Genomic DNA, 23632 nt, shown 5'->3' with positions numbered 1-23632 from the left:
AATACCCTTTGTAAGTATTGCTCTGATAGCTTGCAAGCTGTACAGTTTTCTTCCGATTTGGCTGGCTTGTACCCATTATGCAGATCTTTCTTTCTCCTACTTCTCTCTTTATATTCATTGCAGAGTTCTTTTTAACTTCTTACTGCTTCCAGATTTCTGGATGAACTTGTTCTGCATTAGCATTAAATGCTTTTTAAACATGCTCTACTGCTCCCCACCTATCCTGACACTATGTCACATCTTTTTTGCTGGTGCGTTCCTTATGTTTTTGCTAAGCATATAATGAGTTGTTCTTAAAATTAACAACAAGCTTGTATAGCTTACAGAAACAAAATACTCAGCAGATCCCACAGGTTATTTTCTGAGCATGGCACTAGAAATAACGTTATATACTGTAGCACTGAAGTCAGAAAAGAAACTTGACCAACTTGTATTAGAGAATATTTTGCGGCCAACAGTAATTATAGGTTTCAGGGCCTCTAGTACAAGGCTGAATGGTTAATGGGGCTCCTTTCACTCTGGCAAAAGTCAGTGCATTATCCATCCAGATCATACCTCTTCTAACAGCGCATAATTCTTTCAAGTCCCTGAGCTGACATGAAGGTTATGATATGATCTTCTCCAAGCAGCCGGCAGGGGGTTAAAGAGGAGTCCTGATTGAAATAGGCTGCTGGGATATGAATGTTATATTATGTTATGATAAAGGGAGTGTAATGGTTTTTAAATAGATGATTTAAGTTGTGTTACATTCATGGCAGAGCAGCTATAAGAGGGTGAATGGATGTGGCCTCCAGCTAAGCATCTGCTAGATTGAGCTGTCTGTCTCAGTGAAATGAATCTCGCTTAACACCTTCCGCTTGCTAGAGCCGTGGGGTAGGCAAAGACCCACTTCTACCTGAAAATTGCTCCTTGAAAATGACATGGAACAAAATAAACCATAGCCATGGGTAAGGGCTAGGAGTAGAATAGAGAAAGGCAAGATTTACCAAACTTTTAAATGTTTATACTGCTTGTTTTTTAGACACATCATCAAAATCCATGTAGTGATTTATAAACCAAATTTATCTTCCCATAATATACTTGTAAAAATATGTTTTTCACATAATTCATTCCAACACATTCATACTCAAAATATAGCATGCAGTAAATAAAAATTGTAAAATTTCTGAATGATCACAATAGTACACCACATTCATAGGCAAACAATAAACAGTAATAGCAATGTACAAAAAAATTTAAAAAAATAATTTCAGTGTTGTAAATCATTGAATAATCATATTATTCACATAAACCTAAACTAACACTGCACTCTACAACATTACCTACTTGAAAATTACAGTACACATAAATCTACAAAGTATTTTAAATTATTACAAATTTACAATCACATAGAACTGGGTGGCATTATAACAAGCTTATGTAAAGGCAGACATTAAGAACATGTTTATTAGTAATGATTACGGCTCATCACTTGGAAGGTCTGGTTATCTGGACGTGAAGCAAGAAAACCAGACTCATTTAATTTATTAATACCGAAGGCTCATTTTTCAGAACTGTTTTTGTTTGAGGTCAGCCACGGTTGGACAACATTTTCACAATTTTATCCTCTGGGGAAACAGTGAAGCATGCTGACAAGCAGCTGACTGTGGCATATATCTAAGGGCAACTGTTTTTAAAATTTCATTTAATCAGAAATTTTGAGAACAACAACTGATAAGACTTCTTTGCATGTCTTCACTTCAGTGACATGATTGGAATGGAAAATTTGCCTTTGCGACATTCTTTCCTGAGATTGTTAGATGCGTTGGCTACTTATGAGTATTATGTCTTAGCTGTTGTACATGAAAACATCATCTCAGTGAGTTTAATTGAACCTTAAGAACTGCAGGTAAAGTAGGACTTGGGCAATATATCAGATAAACATTATGGAGAAACAAGACTGAGAGAAATGTCAGTGGTCTATTTGGGTGAAAAATGAGACCAGTATCATTTATTAATAATGTGTAGAAGCAGAAAGAAACTGGAAGAGCTGAATTTTGTAAAGGGGGAGGGGGTTATTGCAGAATATGTGACAATGAGTCTAAAGGTCATGAGTAATAGCTGCAAATCCAAGAAGAATTACACAGTGTTTTTTTGTTTGAGATCTCTAACTGTGAAATGCATTCGTGTTTAAAACCAACAAGGTGTAACGATTCATTCTCACTTACCTCCCAATTAAAACCAGCTTCTTTTATCAAGCTACTCTGCATTCCAGTGTAAGGTCCAAATTTTTCTCCAATTCGAATTGGTGTTTTGGTCCAAATCCCTAATCCAGCTCCAGGGATGGAGGACTCACGGAGCTCTAGGTCTGAAGGAATAGGAATGTCCTCGGGAATGTAGACAGGTGCCTCATATGGAGAAGCCTCCTTAGGTGTGAAATCCTCACTGTTGTGGAGGGGAGAGGGTGGTCCCACCGGTATTGGAGACATGATGCTATCTTCTGTTTCTTCCTCTGCACTTTCCCCAGCGTGCAGCTCAGGGTCCATCTCAAACATGTTGTTATCTACCGCCTCATTGTCACCTAAAGGGGAGATTAGTGAGGAGCAGATTTTAGAACAGTGATTAGCACTGGACAGTTTTACCACATTAGTGTAGCCAAATGGGAGCCAACATGGTGACCATATATTGGAATAAATACTTAAAAAATGTTAATAAAAAACAGAAGTAAGTATATAAATATTTGGGACAGTTGGTAACTAGATTTGAAGCCAAATAATCAAAACATATTTCAGAAATTCTGTGTGTTTGCATAGAGTAGCCATTGGGTTACACAGTAGCCATGCTGTGCTTTGCCATTTGCCCAAAAGACGAGATAAAGCTCAACATACTTTAACCTAATGCTCTTTTACTCTGTAACTGCAGGACTTCCAATGTGAATTGTTGGAAAACCAATTTCATTTTATAGTTCTTGAATAAAACCACCATGCCCTTTTGCAAAAGCATGCCCATAAAATCAATGTTGCAATAATCTGCAGCTCCAGAAAAAAAAAAAACAACATAGTGGTGCTTTATCTACTTTTGGCATTGTTTACATCTAAGAATGACCTGGTACAAAGACAATCATCTGACTCCATTCTTTGGTGTATGAAAGTTCTATAAGAGTCACATAGCACTGAAAAAGCCAAATATAATTTGTTAAGACCTTGCACAAACATGACTAAATAAATTTATCAACACATAGCTTTATCTATTTCAGTCTTTAGGAAATATATTACGTCTACAAGAATCCTAATTTAAAGCAAAGCCACAACCTCCCTCCAACTCACTGAGTGGTGCAGATGGCTCTGGTGTCAGTAAACAGACGGCCTCAACGTAATTTGTAAATGCACCACTGCAGTTTGCTATCCAAACACAGGCTCTGCAATCAGAACTAACTAGGCCGCAATTACAGAAGGAGTGGTTCCAATCAGCAACGCAGCCGGCTGCCAACCCCTGCCAAGAACACAACTTTTTATGAGCAGAAAAATGTTTTCCTTCACATTGAAGCTCATTTACTTGTAAAGAGGGGGTGGAGGTAATTTAAAAAAAAAAAAGAAAAAGTCCTTTACTGTCATAATTATTTGGAACATTACTGGTCAGCCAGGAATCGGAACCTACATGGCCTTGACTACAAATTAGCTTTGCCTCTGGGGCTTCAGAATAGATTTGCACAAGTAAATGATTGCACAGTATAGCACATTCCTAATAATTATGGATGTTCTGCAACTGTGAAAGCAAAAAGAAAGTGAACTGCTATTGTCAGACCCAGCTAAGGTCACAGAGGGCAGAGTGAGGACCAGCGTATGGCTTTAACACACAAGAAGAACACAAAAATTTATATACGGTAAGTATATAATAATAATAATAATAATAATATATTTTTGATAGAAACTGAAACCTTTCTTTATCAAGATATCATCAAAATAATCTACAAATATAGACAATAAATTTCTTGTGTATCAAATGGCCTTTAATACTTGAAATGACTCAGTTTGTTATTCATATATGATTGCAAAGCATCATTTTCAGCTGCCATTCATTCAGTGTATTATTGTTAAACTCCCTTAATGAATCCTTAATGAATTTTATAAAATACTATTTGGTTATTAGAGAAACCTTTGTATGGCTGAAAGCCATTATTCTGTTCACTTGGGTTGCAAGGTACTGGCTTTGCTAAAGTTCAGTTCTGAGTTCAAAAATGTCCAAAATGAAACAGCTTACTTAAGAAACACACCAATCGTTTTTTTTTAATTTGCTTTCTCGTATATGAAATATAGGGAAAGTATTTTAATCGTCCAAAAATTCTCTGAAGAGTCTGAAAATACCATTTTTGGAATTATGTCTGTGTGCGTGCGTGCGTGTGTGTGTGTGCGTGCGTGTGTGTGTGTGTGTGTGTGTGTGTGTGTGTGTGTAAAAACAATAACTTGAGTACACTTTCAGTCAGGTCAACCAAATTTTGCATACAAGTATTAGGTACAAAACATAGATTTCTATCAACTTTTGAGCTATTTCCGCTAACCAGAAATTGTACTTTTTTATTCAAACATGCAGCTATAGAGTCCTGTTTGTTCAACTTTACTTTTATAATAATTTTTCAATATATTATCAATTTGATTTGATTTATTGTTGATGGTTGTTTAATGTACATAACATAAAAATATAATTAATTTCTTGTGGTTTTCTCCTCAAATATCCATCCCAAATCTGAGTATACAAGAAAGTTTAGGTTTTTTTTTTTTTTGCAGAAGGTTACTCCATGAGAAAAAGAAACTGAAGATTTCATACAAAGATGTCTAAAGCTGTCTTGAGCGTAGAGGAAGAACTAATTCTTACCAGGATAGAAGAAGAAGGGGAAGGCCCAGATGAATGTTGGTGCCTATGGATGCTAAACTAGGTGCCAAAGCTCCCTTTCTGTCACCTTTAACTAAGGAAACAATCCCCCCAAAGAGTTATAAAAGGCTGTAACTATTTACTGTGAATTTCTATAGAGCACAATACATAGTGAAATAAGCTATTCATCATGTCTTACAGAGCTTCACATTTTGATATGATTACAATGGAAGGGTGAAATTAATCTAGCAATTAATGCAATTTAAATTGCAACTTTATTGTTCTTGTGCTAATTCTTACTGTATCTACTGTAAAATAATATAAAGCATCTCTAGAAAATCAGTGTGTACCGTCAGTTTATAGTAGCAACTAGTTTATGGCATGCTTTTAATTGTAAAAGATTCAAGACCAGAAAGAAAGCAAGTCAGTGTTTAAACTTGCCACGGACTCTGTTCTGGATTTGGTGTACAGTAAAACAGTATAAACACATTAAGTTAAATCTTGTAACGGAACCTGAAATTACAATGGAAACCTTTGCAACAATACCAATGCAAACTATTATGTGTTGAACCAGTCATATAACATGTAATCAGGAAGACACACAAATAGACACATTTACATTTTTACATAATATAGAGGGACATTTGCATGAGGTACTCAGGGATAGCAATGTCATTATTTATATAAGTAGTGGAGCTACCATGAAATAAAGAAATTGCACATTTTGATATTTAGGAATCATGTGACCTTATGGAGAAACACAGAAGTGTTCAAATTTATTTAAAAGAGGGAAAACTCTTTTGAGCCTTCGAGAGCCAAAATCTTCCTGCTGCATACTAGAAGAATGCAAGCTATACCCAGCAATTTAAAAATATGATCAATTTTCATACTAGATTTCATTTTTTTTGTGTGTGTCAGCATTGTAATTCAGAACTGATCAAAGTATTTGTAAGCATAGTGATTAGAATGTTGAAGCTGAGTCCTCTGTTCTACCTTCACATTATAGCAGCAAATAAACCTTGGTGTTAAACATCAGGCAAATGAAAAAAAAGTTTTTTAAAGTCTCTGTCAAAGTTATCTAAATTAGATCCTATAATTTGATGATTATTGTAAAATTCTTCTTTGTAATCTGATCTGGGAGCACAATTTTAATACATGTACATATTATTCGTAGACTTCTTTGTGAAGAACCAACATCCATCCATCCATCGATTATCCAACCTGCTATATCCTTACTACAGGGTCACGGGGATCTGGTGGAGCCAAACCCAGCGAACACAGGATGCAGAGCAGGAAACAAACCCCGGGCGGGGTGCCAGCCTACCACAGTATTTAAACTTTTCTTTTATTATTACTATTCTTTTATTTCTTCTATTTAACTTGGACACTTTAGAGACTATATAGTCAATGCTTGAAAGCGCACCATATTCTAGTTCTGCAGTCCTTATAGGAGACTTCAACACATATGCAAGGAATGAGAGAAATATCTGGAGAGGCATGATTGGGAAGAACAGCATCAACTAGAGTTATTATTAGATTTTGTTACTAGCTAAAGATTGTCCAGTATAAACTCAAATTTGAACACAGGAATACCTTATTCCAGAGTACTTTGTGCCAGAGATCAATCACAAATTACATACCTTCTTTCTAATTCACTGATTTGAGGCCAATTAAAGAGAGGTGCTAAGCTGTTAACTGATCACCACATGGTATTCACCTGTTTCAAATACATGGCACATCCACAGAATGGACCTGCAGGTACCAAAAGGTTTGTACAGATATGTTAGGAATGACTAGTTAATAATTCTGTTCAGGATAAGTTCAGCTCTTACCTCCAGAAGAGATTTTCTCTCCATCTCGGGGAGACATGGAGTGTGAGTGCATCCTAGTCACTCTGTTCAGCCTCAGTAGTGAAGGCAGATGCAAAGTGGTGTGACCATAAGGTGGTTGGTACCTGTCATGGAGGGGACCCTGGGACCTATTGGCAGACACCAGAGCTAAGATAAATTATCAAGTTGAAAGGAAAAAATGAAGTAATTGCTGCCAGGACTTAATTTAGATTTGACCAAGTGGTACTAGCATGCCAAAAAGCTTCCTGAAGTAAAAGCTTGTGGTGTGTGCAGTCTAGTGTGGCCATGGGTAGAATGGGACCTTACCAGACTGTTCTCAGAGGAGGAGGTGAAACATTGGCTTTGACTTGGATTGTTAGTGAGAGGTGAAAAGAGTGTTTTGAAAAACAGCTGAAAAAAACCTGAAGAGTATATACTCATTTGATGAGGCAGTGCTAGAAACACAGGTCAGTGCTGTGTCCATCTCTATGACTGAGGCTGTTACAGTGAGTAAAACGTAGTGCCAAGGTTGGTGGATTAAATCTGATTGTAAATGTTGAAAGTACTGGATATTGTTTGGGTGTTTTGGTTAGCATGTCCTTTTAATGTTGCATGGAAGAAAGGGACAGTACTTTGGGACTTTGAAACTGGAGTAGTTCCCCATTTTAAAATAAAGGAGAAGTGTAAGTGGTCCAGTTACCAAGGATCACACTCATCTTTAGCAACCCTGGCAAAGCTCATGCTAGGGAACTGAAAGAATGACTGATAGTCGAACTTCTAATCCCAGAAGTGGACCAGTGGACGAACTGTTTATCCTTATACATATATTTGAGGAGTTATTGAAATCTAAAAGTTCTGTCTGCATGTCCTATGTAGGCTAAGAAAAACATTAAGACCATATATCCATAGTACCTTGTGTAATGTACTTCAGTGGAATGGGGTTCTGGGGTATTTCTTGTAAGCAATTTATTCCTTGTATTTTTGCAAAGTTAGGGTTAAGTAATTTACATTCACTGTGGGTGCTGGCCATTGGGTGAGTCTTGTGTCCTCTCCTCTCTTGTTTATGATGTTCATGTGCAGGATATCAAGGTTGAGTCAATCCTTTATTTGGGAATCTAATGGCTTCATCTGTACTTTTTGCAGGTGCTGAAGTGTTTTCATCCGACTATTATATTTGGTGCAATAGAAGACTTTATAGCTGAGTGTGATGCAGCTGGGATGAGAATGAGTACATTTAAGTCTGAGGTTATCATTCTCTCCTTAAAAGAATACTTTGTTCCCTACAGGAGTTGGGTGAACAGCAGTCCTAAGTGGGGAGTTTAAGTAACTCAGGTTTTTCTTTGTGTGGGTGAGATTGACCAATGCATCTGTCCAGCATTTTTGAGAACATTGTCCTTGACCATTTTGGTGAAGTAAGGACTATTCAGACAAATATTTTGATTTACTGGTCAATTTGCATGCACATCCTTACCTAGGGTCACAAGGTCTAAGTAGTGAATGAAACAATAAAATCACCAGGTGTCAAACTCACCTTCTGTAATAGGGTGAAGGGCCCAACAGTATGGCAACAGATCAGAGAAGAACCAGTGCCTCTCCAGTTGAGTTGGTTTGGGCATATAGAAAATATGTCCCCTGGACATTTCCATTGGATTTATACCCATTACAAACCATTAAGAAAAGCCACAGTGTCTGACCTTGGACACACTGGAGGGGAATATATCTGTTGACTGGCCTGGAAGAATCTCAGAGTAGGCGATGGATGAAGTTATTTGTGGGTGGCTTGGTTTGTCCAGCTCAGGTTATTGCCACTGTGACGCTTTGGATAAGCAGAGTGTAAGTGTAAATGATATTTTAGGTAGCAAAAGCAAAACTGCATGTATATGCCAACTGCATTAAAGTATTAGTTAGCTGTCATTTCGAATATTATGCATGCCAATTGTAGTCTCATTTTGACAATGTACATAATAAACTTAGTTTCCAGAATCAGATTGGGAAATGTTTGGCTACCTGAATAGCAGGACAGATATTTTGAAATACTTTAAAAAACAAGGAAGTTATAGCAAAAGCAATGTTAAATAGAAAAGGACAAGTAATCTGTAATTAAAAGATGGTATTTGTACATTCAGAATGCGATGTCTGATGTGAAAAAAATACAAAAAGGTACAAGTTTTCCACAGTGTATGCAATGTGCTGACAGAAACAATAAAGAAAAAGAATCATTGAGGAGAATGTCTGAGGCCACAAAAAGGAATAAAAAAATAACATCCTTTAAGAAAGGTTCTATTTGGGATCTCTGAGACTTGGAGCTCTCTCCCCATGGGGCACCTAAATGACAGTGAGCTGTTTGCTTTCCAAAAAAGCAGAAAAGTTAGACTTTCCGCTTCTTTTATTTAAAAACATTTTTATGCAGCCTCTATTTTCCCTGATTACATCAGAAGGGCGATCATTAATTCGCACCTTGGGGGTCCCCCCTTCACTTTTCGCAGTGCACAATGAGATGGTTGTTCTGCTTTGTTATTGCAGTGAGCACTGCCAGGAATTCAGTACAGGAACTCTATGGCATTGGATTTGGCTGATAAATTACAAATCTGCTCCTAAAAATGCCTGCACCCGGAAGAGGCTGTGCTTCCCACCTGCAGTAAAAATGGCCCATAAAGTGGAGCTGGTTTAGCTGACAATCAAATAACACTGCATGCTTGCTCCATAATATATATTTTTTTTACCTTTTTTGAAGAAAATATTTACAATTTGTTTGGTACGTTTGCTTTTTTAAATGAGAAAGGCATGGAGAGAAAAGCATAATAAACAAAACATATAACAATAAAATTGACTGCACACCCAACTGGAAAACATTGAAAAACTTAAAAAACATAAACTTAAAAAATATTGAATACAAAAAATCAAATCCACACCGACTGTACAATATATGGAGTATGCAAAAGTTTCGCTTGTCTATGTGGGACTTGTGGTGTCATCTGCCAACCCAACAATGTGCAAATGAATGTGGCCTCTGAAGCACTGGCATCCTAATCCTGACTGTTTCCTGCCTTGTGTTTATTTGCTGCTGACATTGGCTGCAGCCCCACATGACCCTTCAACAGACACTGTGGGTTCTCAAAATAATATGAACAGATCAGGCTTAGGCTCTTAAAAATATTGTACAGTTTAAAGAAAAGCTGAGAAAAGTTAGAAAACTAATATTAGCAGTGACACTACTCAACCACCCAGTGGCGTTAGCTCACTCAAAAGCAAATAAAAGGCAATTTAGGTACAGGCTTCTTGCGATGTTCCTGTCTGCAGTGGTGAGGAAACTGGCTGAGAAATTATACAGTATGAGACACCGCTCCCCCCAGCTCAGTGTGCCTCGGTGGTCAGCCTCTTCATTATCATTCTGCTCATGTTATCCCGAGGGCTTGCAAAGGCCTGGCACAGACATTTATTAACACTGCAGATTAATAGCACCAAGGAAAGACATTTTCACAAACATGATAAATATTAATAATAATCAATAGCAACTTACATTTGCTAAATTGAGCTACAAACATCACCCAAGGGAGAAGTGCAGGAGCTCTTATACTATCAGTGTGAATGCATAAAAACAGCACAGATGTGGTGGGGAGAAAAGAAACAACGAAAAATAAAATAGAAAGAGTGAAATGGAAACAAAGTACAAAAAAGAAAGGAGAGGGGGAAAGACCATACGAGGATGGAATGATGAACTTTTACAGAGAAAACAAATATTACAAACATGAGATACAGAGAATGGTGGTAATTTCTTCTTTTACTCCTGCTTTCCTGTCAGCCGTACCTGATTACTCAACAAACGGGGTCTTAGCCCAAAATATCACAGTAAAATAATTCTAAGGCAAATGTATGACCCTTCCAGAAACTAGAAACACTGCTTCTGAAGAGTTCAGATAACAAGATGAACTTGCGATCAGAGAATAAGAGATGGAAAGACTTCCTCTCAATTTTCAGCTCCCACTCCTTTATTCTGATTTGTATAACAGTTTAGGCAAATGAAAAATTATTTTAGAATGTAGTATATAGTTTGGAGGCATCATGGAAGGAAAATGGTTAGTGGTGTTTGGAATTCCCAATCCGTGTGTCCCTTCCATATCCGAAATTCCCCTGGGAATGGGATTTCCTCCAATATCTCAAAAATACACATATTAGGTCATTGGTTGATTCTCTGTTTTGGTACAATGAAAGTTAACATGTATGACCATAGCTGGATCATCCCATTGAAGGTTGCCTCCTACTTCACGCCTATGCTGCTAGGACAGGCTTAAGCCCCTTGTTACCCTGTACTAGAAAATGCAGGTTTGAAAAATAAATGAAGGAATGAATGACTTAATCAATCAATATGTAGTTCAGTTCCAACAGCACTATGGATAACTGTTCAATTCAGCAATATTTCCATTGTAATCCATCACACAGGCTGTTCAGGCAATATAAGACATTGCGGTGGCATACGTTTTCACTTCTTTGCCACTCAAGTTACCACATCGAAACAACCTTGAAATGACTGATACTGTTATTACGTCTTACAATTCAACCCTGTAATTTTCATCTTGGGACAGGGAAGTATGACTCTATAGGCTTTCCAAAAACTGACATGAAAACGTGTGATCTGGTGTCAGTTGTGGGCTCAAAACTGTTCTTTCACATCTTGCTTGAATTACTGCTGGATATACTGTGTTGACATGTCAAAACTTTGTTGATGGGGAACCCAAAAACTATGCAAGTACCTGCACAAAAAGAATCTATCTAATTAAAATACTTAATATTTTTTATGCCTTTTGCATTTCAAAACCCAAGTCATGTGTGTAGTGAATTGCTGTGGCCTACCAATTTTTATTAAGACTTGCACTATGTCTGAAAAAGCCTCTTTGTTTTGAAAGAAATGTAACTTGGCCTTTCTACACCAATCCCTCCACCCACTTGTTCACCCACCCCTACTTATCCCAACGTTTTCATTCTTTGGTCTGCTCAACACTATTCCCATTTAAATGCCAACTGCCAAAGCCCTTCAACAGAAACATGGATGGCCGCTTCTTTAAGTCTTATAAAAAATGCTCCACAATTCCTTTGCCTTTGCAGGGCTTTGCATAAAAGTGAAGCTTTCCTCATATCGTCATTTATACAGGATATTTTTTACTCTAAGACATTGCTTGCACTACCAGAAATTATATGCACTACTTCTGAAAAAATGACCAGGAGACAAAAGTAATACAAAATTACCAATTCCTAAGCAAATAATATTAAAACAAAGTTAATTATTTGCAGAAGGCTCCAAAGTGCAAGACAGATGCTGCCCTCTGTCTTTCATTATTGATTGTAAGTTGCTTACTTTTAAAGTAGATGATGGATGTTACTTATTTAGATGGAGCTCATGGGTATTTTGGTTGAACTTCAAATACGTATATGTCGTCAAAAGCCCTTTTACAGTAAACAGAAATGTAGGTTCTCCTAAAAAGCATGAGATACCTGTAAACCGATGGACGTAGCTTCAAAAGCTGTGTTCTTCTGCATATGAATGGGAACCACACACAATTAAAGGGTGTTTAATTCTTATAAAGGATTAGACATGCATGTTTCATTGTATCTCCTTATGTTTCCTTTCTTTTCATGAGTAATTGTTTGAAATTAACTAATCAGCCATGATCACCACAAAAGAAGGAGAAAATGTGTATTTTCATTAAATAGTCTGGAATGTACCAGGGTTGGCTCCCAGTTAGCACTTCTTTTACTTTCTAAAAGTGTATAACACTAAGTACATCACAAATATTCAAAAAATATTGTAGTCCATTTAGAGCAGCCAGAACCGATCCCAGCAACGAAAATGCAAGGCAGGAACCAGTCCAGAGTGAGGTGGAGGCCCCATTCACACAACAATTCAACATCACCAATTTATCACACGCTCACACCTTTGGGGATGTAGAAAGAAACCCAGCGCAGTGAATTTCTAAAGCAGCAGAATTTACCTCTTTGTTACTGTGTCATGCCACAATCTGATGGTTTAGAAAATAAAGAAAGGGATACAGTGTTCATCCAGACATACAGTTTCCAAAGATTTACAAATGAAAAACATTTTTGAAAGTTACCGTACAATTTTTGAGGAGGAGGAAAACAGTGACCTCATGTTTGCTACTTGATTATATGCCACACTTGATGAACATTTTCACTAATGAATATGTAAGTTCTCCTTTAAATTAAAAAGGTGGTCAAGTATGTATTCTATAAGCATTATGAGAGGAGGAAACATTACAACTGCAGGGGCTTACAGGTCTGAGAAAAGTTCCTGTTTATGTTGTCTTTTTTTAATGCAAAAATCTCGATGAAAGAACTTTACTAACTGTAAAGCATTAGCTAGATTATTTTTATGCATTCATTTTTCAAGAACTGCAGTCCATTTTAAGAATCTAAGAAGGGTGTGCCTTTGAACTTATTTTCATCTACCAGGAAAAAGAAGAATATTCCACCATAAGGAAAAAGAATCATTTCAGAGGCTGTCGGGAGATATTCAGATAATAAGAATGGCAATGTTTTTTAGGCTTTGTGCATTTAGTTACTTGCCAGTGACTCATTTTTTTTTTTTTTTTTTATATATTGGAGTAAAAGGACCAACAATATTTTTTACCAAAATAGAGTTTCCCACATGTTATCGTTCCAGGAACTTGTACTGCTTTCATGTTTTGACAGTAAACTTACCATTACTGTACATTTCAAGCACTTGGAAACCAGTGTGCTTATAACTGTTTTTCAGGATGGTGTATTAAAAAATTGCTTGATTTAAGTGGTGGACTCACTGCATCAAATACTGCAGTTATGGTTTCTTTCAAGTCTTAACACTCTGATTGTGATACATTCCTTTATGTGTAAAGTTCACACCTTAAAAGAGAAGATGTCCATTCCAACATATATAAGCCTGTTTATTGAGTGTTAGCTATTAAAATTGTGTCTTTTTGTATAAACATGCAATGAAATTCTGAGACATTTCACTTTTTGTTTTTTTTAAACTTTTCCTTGCTGTTCAACATTCTTTTTATAATGATTTTCAGGTCAATATCAACTTTACCAAAATTAAACCCCTCAGAAAAGTGTGACCAACATACAAAAAGTTTCCAATTTTTTTACCGGTGAACCCTAACAAGGTAAACTTTTGGTCATTTGGTACCAGCTCAGAGAACATAGACATCTCGCCCCAGCAGTCAGCCTGTCTCTGCATTCAGCTGGCATACTGCTTCATTTAGCAACCCAGTGGGAATTAAGAAAGAAAAAATTCATTAATTTTTATTAACAGGGAGAGCCATTCGTTCCCAACAACAATATCTGACTCGTCGAAATCATTTTCACCTCTGCCACGGAGTGTACACTCCTCACATACATCACCTGATTACTCAGAGACCGGCCTGAGTCTCAGTCATTAGCCAGTGAATTAACGGCAATCCACTGAGCTATTAATCACACTGACAAAAGCGTTAGCATGTCACTGACCTGACCGAGCTCTGGGAGAGACGGGGAAGAAAAAGAAGAAAGTGGAGCGCTTTTGCAATCCAAGCAAAAAAAAAAAAAGTCAGAAACAATGCCATAAACATCAGGTGTAAGACTTAATCTATTAACCAGTTCAGTCTTGAATACAAGGAACAGGAAAAAGTCCAGTTGGTTCTCCAATTTCTTCAATAAGAACACATTTTCCTATGATGTTTGTTAGCTTATTTACCAAAAAAACATATGCAGTGTATGCAATGAGTGTGCTCATTGGTTTGTGTGTATATACAACATATAGAAATCAGTTAATGTACTAGTTTATATGAGTCATATCATAGCCTAAACTGCTTAATCCAGACCAGTGTTGGAGAGTAGTCTGGAGCCTATCCCAGCTAGCAAATCCTGGACATGTTGAATCTCAGGGCGAACACACAAAGAGCCCATTTTAACATCGGCAATTCATCTACCCTGCATGTCTTTGGACACTGAAGAACGGAGCACCCAGCTGAAAACCACACAGCCACAGGGTGAACATGCAAACTCCACACAGGGAGGAACCAGGATGTGAACCTCTTCTGTGAGGCAGCAGCGCTACCACTGCACTACCATGTGGCTCTTATAAGAGTCATTTTTTGTCAATTTTGACAAGACCAAAAAAAATGGATAGCTGATTTACTGTAATAACTGGAGCCAAAAACCCATATCAGCCTCACCCTCCGTAACTAAGGCTCAAAAAGGTAATGGCAGGAATCACCAGCAGTCCTCACTGAGCTGTATCACAAGCTGGTTCATTTTTCACCAGGAAGGCTTAAGATAAATTTTCAATTCTCCCATTAGGCTGCCTGACACAGTTTTTTCTTGTAATATACATTCTTCCCACAGACAGCAGGGATTGGGAAGCGCAATGAAAAATGTGTCAATAAACTATAAAGACAATGTTTTCACTTGGAGCTTTCAGTCTCCTTTATTCAGTTAAAATAAAGAGATAAATGACTTGAAGTATGTTTCCTTGCAGTCCTAGTAAAAAAGAAATAAAAAAGAAAAACACTGAAGTCGGTTAGCTAAATAAGACCATTTATGAAGAAATAGATAAGCACAGTTTTTTTTAACAGAAATTGTGCTCTATAAAAATAAATTTGAAATCAGTAAAAGTACACATACTGCACATATGCAATATGCACACACAATGAAAAATTAATATTAGTTTCTAGAGTAGTAGAGTATGCTTATCAGAAAAGTGTATGGAGAGAAACCTTTACGAGAAAATCAGGACCTGTTTGAATACAAACCCTAGAGGACACTGGCTTAGGTACCTAGTATAAAAAGTTTGGATGTTCTCCCTGGGTTTGAGGTCTGTTTCTTTTAGGCATCCCTGTTGTCCTCCCAGTCCAAAAGCATGCATTTATGTTAATTATGATTGGTTCAGTAAGTCTGAGTGTGGGTGTGTATGACGTTCTCCAGTTACGGCCTGCCATTTCTTCCAGCCTTTCAGTGCAATTCTGTGCTCCTCAGTAAGTTTAGAAAATGGATGAATTGGTGATTGGACAGTTATTCCCTAGGTAGATAGGTAGACTTTATTATCCCAGAGGGAAATTTATTTGCAACAGGATAGTACAAAAGTATAAGACACTGTGACAAAGATACAAGAAATACCCAAACAACTAGTGTTATCATAAGTACACACACTCAAGATTGTACAAAGATGAATAACTATCTTTAACAGTACACAAAATAATAATTCAGAATTTAGCATTTAGCAGCATTCCCTACAAGTGACAACATTCAAAATGCTTATAGATCTGGGAATAAAAGAGTTCTTAAATTTGTTGTTCTTTACACTCAGAAACCTGATGGCAACAGCTGAAATTTATAGAAAAAGTGGATGGCTACTGTCTGACAGAATCGAGTCAGCCTTCTTTCTAACGGTAGCAGTTCTTGCAATACAGTTCAGTGACAGCGATCTGCTGTAAACCAATAATTTTACTGCTGGTTTTTACAGTGTTGTTAAGATGGTTTATGTTCTTAATAGTGATGTGGCCAAACCAACAAATGAATTCAAACGAGACAAAGATTCAATAAAGGACTTATAAAAAAAATCATTATGGTTTTGTCCACTTTAAAACTATTGAGTTTTCCAAGAAACAAAAGCTCCGTCTGGACGTTCTTACAAATATGTTCTGTGTTAAGATTAAAGCTTAGTCTGTTGTCAATAATTGTCCCTAGATATTTGTAGTGCTCTACCATCTCCACTGTCTCCTCTTTTATTAAATGAAAGGATCACTGGAGATGTACCACCATATCCTTTGTCTTAGAAATATTTAGCTGAAAAAATTAACGATCACCTGATTGAACAAAGTCAACAACACTTAGAGCATGGCTCTCCTCCTAGGAAGCCACATCAAAATGCTCCCCTACTCTTTCTCAAATTGTGCTATTTTTTAACTCATTTTACAAAAAAACATCTTTTTATTATTTTTCTCTCTGGTTGAAACTAGTTAAAATAACATTTAAGCTCCATTAGGCAATACAGTATCTACAGTATATCTAAATGTATTGCTAGAATCTAATTCACATTTCTTGATTGTGGACAATACTGAATCAAGCTGTACAAAACTGTTTCAGTCTTGTCTTACCAAGTCAAAGAATGTATTGCTGAACTCATAAATGTATGTAAAAAATCTGAACATGACATACTGGACCAACTGCATGCTGAGTGCCATGGACTGTTCATAGTTTTTTGTTAATTCAAAATGCAGCTGTAAGAATCATTACTAGAACTACAAAGTACAATCACATACCTCCTGTTTTTTACCTCTTTATACTAGCTTTTACTTAAATAGCTAATTTCAAAATTCTTCTTCTTTTTCTTCTTCCATCCATCCATCCATTATCTAACCTGCTACATCCTAACTACAGGGTCATGGGGGTCTGCTGGAGTCAATCCCTGCCAACACAGGGCGCAAGGCAGGAAACAGACCCTGGGCTGGGTGCCAGCCCACCGCCAGGCACACACACACACACACACACACACACCCACTAAACACACACAAGGGACAATTTAGAATCACCAGTCCACCTAACCTGCATGTCCTTGGACTGTGGGAGGAAACTCACAAAGACACGGGGAGAACATGCAAACTCCACGCAGGGAGAAGCCGGGAAGCAAACCTGTGAGGCAGCAGTGCTACCACTGCACCGTCCTTCTTCTTCCATAAACCGCTTTAAATTGCTGAAGCCATACAAACCAATTTTAACTTGTCAATGCATACATAACAGAGCATATGTTATAATTTTCAAATCATGGTCCACTAAAGATTCTTACCTGAAGACATATTGCATTAGTCTAACAGAGTGTTTCCCAACCTTTTTTCTGTGGTGGCACATATTTCGTAACCAAAAATATCCCAAGGCACACCACTCTTCTACTAACTACAAGCACATTATATCTCATACACACTCTCAGCTGTCCAAAGAGGCGGCACTACCAGAGAAGCCAATAAAAAAGCAGCTCTGAGATGAGTGTTCACAGCCATGGCACTTAGTGAGCACCTTGGATACATTCCCCAGTTGCTTCATCCCTTTGCCCACCCTTCTCATGGGCAACTGGCATGCCCATATTTCACTGGCCCTGTGATGCTGGCTTGCCACCACACACCCAGGGCAGATGGATTTTAGTAGCCAGGAGATGCATTTGAAGTGCTCTAAGTGATGTGTCTGCCACATAGCAATCACTGAGCAGCTTTTATACCAGCTTCTCCAGATAGTTCTGTCTTCCTCTGACCATCACCTTCATTTGACTCGACCATCTAAGGAGCTTGTTCCTCTCAGGTTTAGATCCAGGTGTGCTATACTATTATTTTTATGGCACACGCTAGATGTTCTCATGGCACATCACTGTGGTTGAAAAACACTAGGCTAGTATGCTCTAGCAGTAGTAGTACTGTACTTGTATCAGAACATGCATGTCCAACAAATATGCAACATGTTGCCAGTCTCTGGTGTCATGATAAAAAAGAATGTACTGTATTTCTTTTCTTTTCTTTAATTGATAATCCAAATTAGCTTAACTAATGTACGCTTGCTGATTAGCTGTTCATATTGCAAATGTATTTGCTTGTCAATATGACTGTCACTTTGTCCTTTGTAGCTCATGGTGAAAGTAGTGACACCACACCTCTCCTCCTCCACCTTGGCGACTAAAGCTTTATTTTCCTCTCATTTGTTGACAATTAGACTTATATTGTCAAGTTTTTATGTTAATGAAAATTAAAATTTGTGTAGTTTAAATGTGTGTTTAACCTAATGTGTCTGCTGATGTGTTTAAATTATGCATAAATTAGCTATTTCAGTTGCTACATTTTAGCCATTACCTTATACAGGTGTTCTGACTATGTGCTCAGAGAAATGAATTGAATAATATTGTAGTCCAGCATTCCTAGCTGGTTTGGCCAATCACTGACAGTGAGTGAAGTTTAACATGTGTTGCAGGTAAACGGAGTAAAGACAGCTCTTTCTCTTTCTTGTGGCATCAAAGCAGACAGGTGATTGTAAAACATCCTTTGTAATTTATTACTCTATTGTACAACAGACCTGCTCAAAAGTGGCACTCTAGTCAGTGAACAATGAACGACAAAATGATGAGATTACAAAAATAAAATTAAGACGACATGACATGAGGTATCTGATTGTTCAGATTTATTCATCATAGACAAGAAATGTCCTGAGTGCCCCCTATGAAATGCAAAGTGCACCTTAGCTGTGGAAATCACTCCAAACTTTAAGGGCACATCTACCACAGAATCTAGGGATTCACATCCATAGTTTGCTGTGAAGCAGGAAGGAAGAAAGGAAACAGATGGAGAAGCATGGATTGGGAACAAGTGCATTTCAAACAATGCAGCAGGTCCCTTCCTCTTAGAGGCAAACAGCTGAGAAACCTGTAGTTTCACAATGCTGCATACAGTCTGACAACAATGGGTTTGCTCCAAAGAATTCTGTGAACACAAAGTCATGGGACTCACAGGGCTCACTAAGACTAGCTGGAGACATTGCATTAGAATTGTGACATTAGCACTTTCTGAAAGGCAGGCCAGAGTATGAAGCCATCCTCACATGTAAAATGCTTGTCTTCAGATAGTGCAAAAGATTATAAAAATGAAGAAACAGGAGAGGAAAATGGATAGTAAAACACTTTCCCATATTCCTATGAAACAACAGCTAACAGGAACATCTTGCTTAATCATTATAGAACAACATTAAAGAGAGGAGGACAGGGTCTGGTCCAGGTTGGAGCAAAGGGAGAATTGTACTGGGCAGAGTGTAATGGCACTTCCTGAGTCAGGAAAGTAGTCTGTAGGGTCATGGCTTAATGAAGAGGTAGAGAGAAAACAAGATATGTACCAGAAAGGGTTGCTTCTTAGGTGTTGAGAGGTTAAAAGGACAGGAACAGTGAAGAGAGAGGTCAAAATATTAAGAAAACTTCAGTCACAGCAGTGGAAAAGCAATAAATGATGAAAAGCCATGTGGATTCCAAGAAGTGACTGGGAAAGTGGGGAATGGCTTCATGGGTGTTGTGGATGGAAAGGGAAAAACAGCACCCAAAGAAAACATTGAAGCAGCAAAGAGCAGACTATGACAAAAACCCAGCAGCAGAAAACGCGTTAGAGATGTGCATAAAATTAATTTTCTTACTTTTTTATAATTCCAACTAAATCCTGGACACATCAAACACTTACATGCACAGGATAAAAGTGAAAACAGCACCTTTCCTCACTCTTTTGCAAACAAATCATTTCTATATCTGTTCCATCAATTAATACTGTACCAGCAAGGAGAGCAAGGGAGCACAAGAGGGAGGGAGAGAATGAAAAGCAATTTTCCTGTTTAAACTCAGTGAATTGCAGGGAATTCAGGATAATTGGCTGGTAATTAGAAGGTCGTCAGGTCGATTTGGGAACAAATGACTCTCTTTACCTCAGGTGGCCGTCTGTGTAACATGAGTGGACCCCCCAACCCCCCAACACTCTACTCCTTTGTCTTGGTTATCTATGAGTCTGGTAGTGGGGGGGGGAGTTGCACACTGCCCATTAGCTGTCAGCCAGAGCAAGGCCCTTACACCTCCTGTCTGCCTGTACTTTGATGAAACTAGGGGACTAGTAGCAAGGAACACCAGGGCAGAGGTCATGCTTTAATCACAGACCCGACAAACAACCTTGGCTGCCTCAGAGGATACAGATTCCAATGGCACCTTACATGTCTGTACTGTCATCAATGATTCGTGTTCTTAATTTTACCTTAACTCACGTGTGACACATTACCATGACATGCAAATAAATAATCAAACATTTATGCATTACATGTTAAAATGTCTAACTTAATCACAGATATATTAACAGATTTAATTATTGGTAGAAAAAAAATTATGGGTTTCTTCTCTTTTTGTTTCACTATTTTTCTTCCTCTTACTTTTCCCTACTACTCCCAGTTTTTCCCTGGACATATCTGTCCCATTTTCCAGTACACTCAATGGCATTTATGCTTTCTTTTCCAGTTTTCCTGACCATAACTTACAGCAGATGATATTTTATGCTCATGTTAGTGTGGGTGTCAGCAACAGTAGACTCTTTCTTAGATTTAATGCAGCAGGCTGAGTTCTTTTGTTGAAACGACATATCTATGGGATGTAGAACAGTGGGCAAAAGTCTAATTAGTTATTTTAAACTAATATGTGACATCAAACTTACTTATTCAGCTTATAAATTTTAATGTCAAACCAGATGCTTAATGAGTACATGTCAGATTACTGACAGATGAACATTTTACAAATCCTTTCCTCTTTCTTTGCAGAATGCTGTTTGAACAGAATTAAAAGGATGTTGCTATTTTATCACTGCATTGCACATGCGCTTTGATATGAATTACTTTGGAACAGATAATACTTTGCAGTGATCTCTGTCTTTTAATGTAGCTGTGAACCTGAATATTCCCATTACAGCAAGGGAGAAAAGTCTGACTGAGTTGGCATGACTGAACTTCCTACAATGCCTACTTAGTAAGTGTCTCCATGAATTTGTCTTTGTCTGAAACTCCAGTCCTTTCATGTGTGCCATAATCAGTTCAGTGACATTAATGTTCACTGCATCCCCACTTCTCCTTGAATATATAAAAAATAAAACCTACTTTTTTGCAATTGTTGCAAACTATTCATGCAATAAAAGAACACATGAAGAAAAAAGAGCATGAAATAGCTAGACAAGGGCAGGTCATTCATCCCAATGTAGCTCATTAATTCCTATTTACCTAGTGTGTCCAAAAAATATCAAGTTTGACACCACATTTCTCGGTAAATGCCTTAAGTATCAGCAGTTGACTGGAAAAAAAAACATTTTTCTTACATTTTTGAAACATTGATTTCAAATCAGTCTTCACCTGATCCCCTACATCCCTACTGAAAAGTCTTATTTTAAAGTAACAGTCATCATTAACTTTAAAGTACCAAATTGTATTGTTTAATGATTACATTTCATATTGCTGACAGATGAAAACTTGATCCCTTAACAGTATTATATTTAAGTATTACTAATCCTTTTTAGACATTGTTCTTGTTTTTTCAATATGTCACCTTTCTCTAGCTTTGGTTATTATATTTAAGGAAAAGAGAATTCGTATGGTGCAGATTATTTCTATCAGAACCTACTACTAAAGATATACTATATGAGACACACTTTTTTTATTTTCAACTAATTTATTGCTATTTTTGAATGGAAGTTAATCAACTACTAAAAACGGGATTTTCAGAGAGAATGAATGTGGAGGTCAGTTTAATGAGAAACTGTCACAGAAAAATACTGATATGACTTTCATACCTGCTCACTTTGTGGTATCATCGTGATATTTTTAAGTATGCCAAAGTGCATGCAGACTGTCTACAGAGACATGAAGGGGACACATAAATAGTCGCTTTGCTTGCTCTGTTCTTATCTCTCATTTCTTGATACCTTCATACAAGATGCTCTGTTGTTTGAGGAATGCAGTTACTGCTCACATACCACGCATACTAAAAAACACTATGTTACTCATAAATTAATGACATAATTGTTTCAGCGGTATGTTATTTTGCTTTAGAGTTATTATTACAATAGTATTAGAAGAAAACATAACACGTGTGTAAGGGTTCCACTGCTGCTCGAAAAAAGTATACAATTTTCAATTACTTCCTTTTAATGTTAATGCGGACACCCAGGACTAACTACTGATTAATTAACATGTCATCTGTATCTGTAATGAATACAATATAAAAATATATGATACTATTAGGGCTTAACAACATACTATAGCTGTGCCACTTTATTTTTTTTCTCTTGATTTTTTTGTGGTCACTTTTCTCTCAGCATATTAGGTGCTTTGAGCCATTTTGTTTTTTCTTTTTAGTCCTTTCTAATAAATTAAGTATTGTTTGCCCATCAGACAGCTACCCCACTTATGTATGAAACATTTTCCAGTGTCCTAACAAGGCAGAAGTCCAGCGATCTCTTTAGTAGTCTCAAAAACTTAAACAATGAGAGTCAATATACTCCATTTTAGGCTTCTTTAACACTGTACTTGATTAGTAAAGGCAAGTCCCTTCTTAGTCATGTGACATTGTTTTACAGTATCTGGATTTTAGATTTGTGTTTTGAGAGATATGGAAGACTAAACTGGCAAATGTGAGAAAAAGCAACTAAGAAGTAGACAAACACTGTTGTCTTAGTCTATCACCCAGCCCAATCAAAAACGCTTGGGCCCACCATACTTCATAGCTAATGGCAACCAGCAAAGTGGTATTCTTATTATGTAGATATGTTTATAAATTACATTTTATATTTGAAAAATACATCAGCATCTATTTTTGAAGTTTTAAAATTGTGTTTATATTTCATAAATATTGGTTGGCATGACTGTTACTGTCACAGAGCTCCAGAATTTCAGATTACAGTCTGGCCAATGTCTGTGTGAAGTTTGCATGTTCTTCCCATATTCATCCGAGTGCATTAGTTTCTCCCTCAGATGACAAAGATGTGCAGATTATAGCAAATTCGTAACTTTAAGCAAGCTGTTTGTGAATCATATTGTATCAAATAACTAATCTTCACCTTGTTTATAGTAAGTTTCTGATGTGAGACCAGTTTTGCTTTGGTCGTCTCCTGATCACTAATACGTTCCATTATCCAAAAATTATTAACAAAAGTGCGTTGGTTTCCAAATGGAGATGTGAGTTTAATTTGTTTAGATCACTTAATACCAGTTCATGGCAATCCATGATGTTTTAGCCCAACACTTGTCCAAGGTCATTGACAGATGTTATAATGGATCTTGTGAAGAGAGTGCCATCTCTATCAATTGCAGTGCAACAGTTTGGAAAAATTACTCAGTGATCCATAGAATGTTGCAATATATTTGTAGATGAACACTGATGTAGAGAA

General features: G+C 37.2%; 1 protein-coding gene across 6 annotated transcripts in view; it reads right to left on the bottom strand.

Annotated features, from left to right (window-relative positions):
• The window catches only part of prdm16 (PR domain containing 16), a 427363-nt gene that overhangs the window by 303973 nt on the left and 99758 nt on the right, over window positions 1–23632 (bottom strand). For all 6 annotated transcript variants that reach the window (XM_039756090.1, XM_039756088.1, XM_039756089.1 and 3 more), the window contains exon 2: window positions 2208–2560. In XM_039756090.1, coding sequence (XP_039612024.1) covers window positions 2208–2560 — 353 coding nt within the window. The remainder of the gene's footprint in view (window positions 1–2207; window positions 2561–23632) is intronic.

The sequence above is a fragment of the Polypterus senegalus genome, chromosome 6 (genome assembly GCF_016835505.1).
Source record: "Polypterus senegalus isolate Bchr_013 chromosome 6, ASM1683550v1, whole genome shotgun sequence".
NCBI classification, from domain to species: Eukaryota; Metazoa; Chordata; class Cladistia; order Polypteriformes; family Polypteridae; genus Polypterus; species Polypterus senegalus.
This window is presented reverse-complemented; position numbering and strand designations above follow the sequence as displayed.